The sequence below is a fragment of the Xyrauchen texanus genome, chromosome 10 (assembly GCF_025860055.1).
Source record: "Xyrauchen texanus isolate HMW12.3.18 chromosome 10, RBS_HiC_50CHRs, whole genome shotgun sequence".
NCBI classification, from domain to species: domain Eukaryota; kingdom Metazoa; phylum Chordata; class Actinopteri; order Cypriniformes; family Catostomidae; genus Xyrauchen; species Xyrauchen texanus.
Genome location: NC_068285.1, coordinates 24953015 through 24960947, shown reverse-complemented (window position 1 = coordinate 24960947; position 7933 = coordinate 24953015). Strand labels below are relative to the sequence as shown.

At 37.6% G+C, this 7933-nt stretch overlaps 2 protein-coding genes across 3 annotated transcripts; one reads left to right on the top strand and one right to left on the bottom strand.

The window, feature by feature from the left end:
- The first annotated feature begins 2018 nt into the window (after positions 1-2018).
- LOC127650758 (uncharacterized) lies at positions 2019-5629 on the top strand. The gene is made up of 3 exons (XM_052136377.1): positions 2019-2167; positions 2722-3237; positions 5069-5629. The coding sequence occupies exons 2-3, from the start codon at positions 2729-2731 to the stop codon at positions 5208-5210; spliced, it is 651 nt and encodes a 216-aa protein (XP_051992337.1). The 5' UTR covers positions 2019-2167; positions 2722-2728; the 3' UTR covers positions 5211-5629.
- Positions 5630-5650: 21 nt separating this feature from the next.
- LOC127650757 (chromatin accessibility complex protein 1-like) lies at positions 5651-7106 on the bottom strand. 2 transcript variants are annotated; one of them, XR_007971478.1, is made up of 4 exons: positions 6947-7106; positions 6575-6701; positions 6248-6491; positions 5651-5881 (listed from the first exon to the last, which is right to left on the bottom strand). XR_007971478.1 is itself a non-coding variant. In XM_052136376.1 (3 exons), the coding sequence occupies exons 1-3, from the start codon at positions 7094-7096 to the stop codon at positions 6403-6405; spliced, it is 366 nt and encodes a 121-aa protein (XP_051992336.1). In that variant the 5' UTR covers positions 7097-7106; the 3' UTR covers positions 5651-6402. The 2 variants fall into 2 exon arrangements, 1 of the variants encoding a protein (XP_051992336.1); XM_052136376.1 differs by having other exon boundaries at positions 5651-6491.
- Between the last annotated feature and the right edge of the window lie 827 nt (positions 7107-7933).

Below are 7933 nucleotides of genomic sequence, written 5' to 3'. Positions count from 1 at the left end.
AACACCCTCACAGCATGATGCTGCCACCACCATGCTTCACTGTTGAGACTGTATTGGACAGGTGATTAGCAGTGCCTGGTTTTCTCCACACATACCGCTTAGAATTAAGGCCAAAAAGTTCTATCTTGGTCTCATCAGACCAGAGAATCTTATTTATCACCATCTTGGAGTCCTTCAGGTGTTTTTTAGCAAACTCCATGCGGGCTTTCGTGTGTCTTGCACTGAGGAGAGGCTTCCGTCGGGCCACTCTGCCATAAAACCCCGACTGGTGGATGGCTGCAGTGATGGTTGACTTACTACAACTTTCTCCCATCTCCCGACTGCATCTCTGGAGCTCAGCCACAGTGATCTTTGGGTTCTTCTTTACCTCTCTCACCAAGGCTCTTCTCCCCCGATAGCTCAGTTTGGCCGGACGGCCAGCTCCAGGAAGGGTTCTGATCATCCCAAATGTCTTCCATTTAAGGATTATGGAGGCCACTGTGCTCTTATGAACCTTAAGGGCAGCAGACATTTTTTTGTAACCTTGACCAGATCTGTGCCTTGCCACAATTCTGTCTCTGAGCTCTTCAGGCAGTTCCTTTGACCTCATGATTCTCATTTGCTCTGACATGCACTGTGAGCTGTAAGATCTTATATAGACAGGTGTGTGGCTTTCCTAATCAAGTCCAATCAGTATAATCAAACACAGCTGGACTCAATTGAAGGTGTAGAACCATCAAGGATGATCAGAAGAAATGGACAGCACCTGAGTTAAATATATGAGTGTCACAGAAAAGGGTCTGAATACTTAGGACCATGTGATCTTTCAGTTTTTCTTTTTTAATAAATGTGCAAAAATGTCAACAATTCTGTGTTTTTCTGTCAATATGGGGTGCTGTGTGTACAATAATGAGGGAAAAAATGAACTTAAATGATTTTAGCAAATGGCTGCAATATAACAAAGAGTGAAAAATTTAAGGGGGTCTGAATACTTTCCGTGCCAACTGTAAATCATAAACTTATCAAAGACAGCTTAGCAGGTGTTCGATTGTCAGCGAAGATGTATCCTAGCACCCAAATATATAAATGATGCTACAAAACTAGTATATGTTGAATGGGGATTATCAAAAGACAGTGTAATTTACCCTATTGTAAATGCCAAATGTTAACTAAACAGGTTTTATTGCCATGTAATGTTTGACTCATTAATGGATTGTAAAGACTTAACATAGGGAGGGGAAGGAGGACACATGGAACTGGATTCTGCAACTTAAAGCTATGAATTTAATAAACTTAAAGTGTTTTTCAGCGCAACGCACTTGGGATAGCACAACTTCAGTCTCTGGCATGGATGCTCTTTATCACTCTCCTCAAAGCTTACTGCACTTAGAAACCAGGTGTTAGTCATTTTCGGGCCCAGGTGTATGCATCCTTACTGCTTTCTCTCTGGACGAATGTCTGACCATGACCCCGCCGCCACTTGGATATTATTTAATAAAAGTGGATGTTTATCAATAACTTTGTACATCTCCTTGTACATGATTGTGTGTCATGGAAGTCTAACTTCAAAGGGCATTCCATTCCACTTTTCCTATAGGAAGTTTGAATTCTGACTTTACGAGTTAAATGGAACACAGAATAAGTACCAGTACCTAATGGAATAGTTACTAGTAGCTAATAAATAAGTACCAGCACCTAATGGAATAGTTACTAGTAGCTAATAAATAAGTACCAGTACCTAATGGAATAGTTATTAGTAGCTAATAAATAAGTACCAGCACCTAATGGAATAGTTATTAGTAGCTAATAAATAAGTACCAGCACCTAATGGAATAGTTACTAGTAGCTAATAAATAAGTAGTAGTAACATAATAGCGGATAGGTTTTAACGAATAAATGTTAAAACGGCTTGCCATACCGGCACTCTTCCAGCTTATACAAACGTTGTAACTCGAAGAATACATCTCACATAATAAAACACTCATGCACTGCTCTCACTTAATTTTGTATTTATTATTGTGTGTGTGTGGTATTAAAAGTTAAGAAAAAGAATTAAGCCTCAGAGTAACTTGAGGATCAAATGAGCGGAGCTGCAGCTGTAAAAAGCGAGTCAGATTTTCCAATAGCTCATTTATGAGCACCATGCAAGAAACCTCTCTTTGTTTGCAGATCTAAAAGAATCTCCGAGGTAAGTAAAAATAAATAGTGAATATCCTTAAAACTTCATATCAAATATATAGTTTTAAGCGACCGTTGATTTATTTGCTGACGTGCAGTTTGTTGTCGTCGCTTGCTTCGGTTTATTTTAGTTACGAGCTTAAATGTGAAGATGTTTTCAGGAACGTTCGAGGCAATTACATTTGGGCAAAACGCTGCTGGAGTTTTCCTCATAAAAACAATGTACTTGGTAAATCCACTAGCTCATGTCTTCATTTTATAAACGTATGTGCTAAAAATCTTAGAAGTAACAAGCAAAAACTTTTAAGCATCTAGTTGGCATAGCTCTAGGCAGAATGCATTATTTTTTAAATCAGATTTTTCCCTTAACTAACACTAATAGTTTACATTAAATTTAACATTAATATTATTTTTAAAAAACAAAATGTAAACCTGTCATTGACATAATACACTTATAAACGTGTTATATACACCACCATTACGGATAAAGTCAAATACTTGGCCTTTGGATGACTGGAAATATAAGAAACATCTAATTTTGTACTACTATTGTCTGTCCAATAGCACCAGTATGTTGCTGCTCCAGGATACAATGAGATGTACCTGGTTGTCCTGGTGCCTTGCCCTGCTGTTTGTCTGGTACCCTGTGGGCAGTGTAGTTACGGAACCTGAGCTGGAGGACTTGAACTTGGAGTGGGGCTCTGGTTTACACGAGCTCCTGCACAGCTTTCCTGCAGATAGTCCTTTTGTCAAAGAAACGCCAGGCAGGCCAGCCAACTGCACTCAACGCTTTTGGCTGCCTCCATCCTCCCCTGTGTGCTGGGATGATATAGCAGGCCCAGAGGAGTTTGACAAGTCACGTCTTCTTGTGCTGCAAAACAGGGCAGCACTGCAGGCTGTGTCCAGAGCTAGTGGTCTAGAGGAAGGGGGAGCCTCCTATGATCAACAAACTAGGGAGGATGTGCATGGTGTCCAGGCCGATCATCTCATTGTGTCCCAGACTGCCGAAAAAATGCAGAAGGTATTTGTGGACTTGAATGAGAAGAGGAAGGACAGAAAAGAACATTATACCTTTTCAAGGTAAGTGTAACTTGTTGGGCACATCTCTGGCTGTTATTAGTGTGATATGAAAGGTTCAGCGTATTTTATGTCAACAGAAGGTCAACATAGGTTTTCTTACTAAAAGGGTCCCAGCAAGCTCATGAAATTGACAAAGTCAATAATTATTAAACATTGACCCTTAAGTGCATACATCAGGTCTTTTGTGACCTTAGTCGTCATTCCACCCGTTGTACCTCATCCATTTTTTTGAGTTATGCCCATAACACTTTAGTATTCTACAACCTTTCTATTATGAATAGTGTAACATACAAAAATGCTAAAATTGCTAGAAATATACTAAATAACTCATTTTTTAACCACTCCACAGATTTCATATTAGCAAACTATAGTTTTGGCTTTTAGGACATCTACTTTGTGTATGACATGAGTAATTTTTCCAACAATTGTTTTGCTTTTAATTTACTCACAATTCCAGTGGGTCAGAAGTTTACATACACCAAGTTAACTGTGCCTTTAAGCAGCTTGGAAAATTCCCAAAAATTATGTCAAGCCTTTAGACAATAAGCCAATTAGCTTCTGATAGGAGGCGTACTTGTGGATGTATTTTAAGGCCTACCTTCAAACTCAGTGTCTCTTTGCTTGACATCATGGAAAAATCAAAATAAATCAGCCAAGACCTCAGAGAAAAAATGGTTGACCCCCACAAGTCTGTTTCATCCTTGAGAGCAATTTCCAAATGCCTGAAGGTACCATGTTCATCTGTACAAACAATAGTACTCAAGTATAAACACCATGGAACCACACAGCCAAAACACTGCTCAGGAAGGAGATGCATTCTGTCTCCTAGAGATGAACCTAGTTTGGTGCGAAAAGTGCAAATCAATCCCAGAACAACAGCAAAGGACCTTGTGAAGATGCTGGAGGAAACAGGTAGACAAGTATCTATATCCACAGTAAAACGAGTCCTATATCAACATAACCTGAAAGGCTGCTCAGCAAGGAAGAAACCAATGCTCCAAAACCATCATTAAAAAGCCAGACCTATTTGCAAGTGCACATGGGGACAAAGATCTTACTTTTTTGAGAAATGTCCGCTGGTCTGATGAAAAAAAAATATTTAACGGTTTGGCCATAATGACCATCTTTATATGTTTGGAGGAAAAAGGTGAGGCTTGCAAGCCGGCAGCATCATGTTGTGGGGGGTGCTTTGCTGCAGGAGCGACTGGTGCACTTCACAAAATAGATGGAATCATGAGTAAGGAAAATTATGTGAATATATTGAAGCAACATCTCAAGACGTCAGCAAGGAAGTTAATGCTCTGTTGCAAATGGACAATGACCCCAAGCATGCCTTCAAATTTGTGGCAAACTAGCTTAGGGACAACAAAGCCCTGACCTCAGTCTGTTAGAAAATGTGTGGGCAGAACTGAAATAGCGTGTCTGAGCAAGGAGGCCTACAAACCTGATTCAGTTACACCAGTTCTGTCTGGAGGAATGGGCCAAAATTCCAGCAACTTATTGTGAGAAGCTTGTGGAAGGCTACCAAAACGTTTGACTCAAGTTAAACAATTTAAAGGCAATGCTACCAAATACAAACAAAGTGTATGTAAACTTCTGACCCACTGGGAATGTGATGAAAGAAATACAAGCTGAAATAAATCGTACTCTCTACTATTATTTTGACATTTCATAATCTTAAAATAAAGTAGTGGAAATGCTTTGGAAAATTTTACATTATTTGGGAATTTTGTAGATCCATTTGTGATCCATAGAAACCCAAATATGTAGTAATTTTTTTGTAGAAATACCCATACATTTAAGGGTTAATCAAGTACTTTCTCTCTCTTAGTCTGAAGGAGCAACTTGAAAACACAAAAGATGCCATTGATAACAGGGAGCAAGTAGCAGCACTTCTGGATAAACATCTTGCCAATCTTGAGAAGTCCTTGCACACTATGCAACTTCGACTGGCCAAACTACTACCCCAGTGATTCAGATTAAACCAAACAACCCCATGTTGCATAGACACGTGGACAATTAAACAATACATGACATATTCTTGTTCTGTCAAACGCACGTTTCACTCAAAAGAGTAAGACTTGAATGATGGTATACTGCATGCTTACAGCACCCTATCCTTCTCTACTGGAACATGTTACAAGCATTTCAGCCTCTCTATGAACAAAACGAGTATTAGTATTCAAGTATTAGGTGCTGATATTAGTTAATAAAAATCCATGTGTATACCCCCAGGCTACAGACTATTCCATAACATTTTTGGATAAATTTAGTTAATGCTTAATGTGTTTTGACTGTTTAATAATATACTGTACTTTGAAGTCGATTTAATATTACTAATGTTTCTGACTGAATAACACAGTACAGTGAATAAATATGATCAGCAAACAAACCAAAACCAATGAATCAGCAAATTCATTTATTCAAATACAAAAACTTTTCAAACATTAAAAAACTATACAGCACACTACAAAAATCTTCAGCTGCAGTCCAAACTCTCAAATAAAAATAAGTCACAACTTGCAGTGCATGGAAAGCCAAAATATCCAAAAACAGTTGTGTACCAAAATCTGATGAGTTTAAGCAGACCAGGCTGAAGAACAGCACCTCAAGTATGGTTGCATGTTATGATTGGATACCTGCACTGTAGGGGACAACACATTCATTTCAGTGAACTACTGGCATAGTTATATTTCACCTGTTTACTGCATAGATTCAGATATAAATCAGTTTTATTTTTGTCCTCGGTGGTCAAGTGGTTCAAATGATAAAGCATTTGTATCTATGTATCGATGTTTGGGTTGTTGCAGTTGAATGAATAATTTTCCTTTAACATGCAAAAAAAAACTTACAAAAATCATGGTATCAAGTATTCTCATCGAAAAGACTAATGAAGCATACATGTATCCTGGTTTCCAAACAGGCACTCGCTGTAGTTTGGTTGTGAATCAACAGTGGCTAATAGACATAAAACATACAGACTACAGTAAGAGTAAAACACATACATTACCTCTCTAAAACAACAGAGGTGCAGGAACAACTCTTCGGGTGAAATGTCTTAATTTATAAGACAATGTCCTATGATTTTATCCTTTATATTTCTTTTGAGAGAAGTGAGGATGTGGTCAAGAACTTCACATTGATTTTCTCTACTACAGTCTACCATTATTGGTTGTCGTCATCATCATCCTCTTTTTCCATTTCCTCCAATGTCTTCAGATAATCTCTGGCCAAGATTTTCTTTGGAAGGATATCTTTAAAATAGAAAAGAGAAAAACGGATTGTTATGTCTGTTCATTTAGTTTAAATGGTGTTTGCCGTTATGGCCAGCACTCACCAGTAAGAAACTGAAATGTTTCTGTCTCCTCTGCTGTATGAGCCAGATCACTGTATGAAAGCGTGTTTGTGTCTTTACCGGACCCATTTTTATATGAGGACTCAGTCAAGTACTGGACAAAAAGCTCCTGTGGGCAAATAATGAAGATAGGTAATACATACTGTACATAAGTGTCATACATAAATATGTCAAAGAAATACAGTTATATTAACGAGTTAACAAATTATCTGTAACATTTACCATGCAATTTGCAATATATACGCTGTCTTAAAAAGAATAGGTAACTGGTGACACACAAACCTTTTAACAAAAGTTAGCTGGATAAGCAGTTAGCCTGGCTACAGACCATTCATAAATAACACATCAAATTACCGTTGCTTTTGTTGTCAAGAAAAGTGCGTCCTGGTTGATAAAGGACACATCAGGTGAGCTCTTCATAATCAACCGCACCCTGGACATAGGCAGAGACATGTTTTTACTGTTTGTAGCGCGATCAACTTTCTCCATGTTTTTCTCAGACATGTTTCGTTGCCGCTTCTACGTAACGGAAGTGAATCGACAGACTTGGCTCGTCATTGGTTAAACGGAAATTGTAGTTTTATGGGCAACCATGTTGTAGTCCGTACATAATTTTAAATATTTCATGACTATTTCATAAATTGTTTAAATTAGGAATGTTTTCGTCATCCAAAATGTCACGAAGATTCCCTGAGCCAAAACCAAAATGCAAGCCATTATAGCAACAAGTGCATTTTATCCTAAATAGACCTTATTCAGAGTCGCGTCATATTTGATTTTTGACGGGAATTAAAATGAGGCTGCGTGGGATTAAAGAGTTGTAGTGTTGTTTAAATTGGTGTTGACTGTTCAGTTGACAAAACGTTGAAAAATATAATTGAAAAAAGAAAAATCAGTTGACCAAAAAATAAAACAATACAAAAAACGACATAAATAATAATAATAATAATAATAATAATAATAAATAAAAAATAGAAAATGCGAGTGATTAAAATTGTGCCTGACATTGAAGAGGCTTTCCCCCTCACAGCTTCATTTTCATTCCCGTCAAAAATGTAATTTGCAACACTGAATAAGGTCTGTAGCTCTTAATTATGAGTAAACGTGTAGGCAAACATTTAAAAAATAGTCTTCAATTAGGCTATATATAGGCACATTTAAATAAAATCTGATATGATAAAGTGCTATTTCAGTATATAAAATGGTCTCGTTATTGTACTTCATGGAACATATTTTAAGAGTAAAAGTTAGTCGTTCAAATGGCATAAACTACGTTTCCCAAAATACCAGAGTTGTTTTTTTCCATCTCGACAGTGGTTGGACGTGTGTGTTTTACAGATA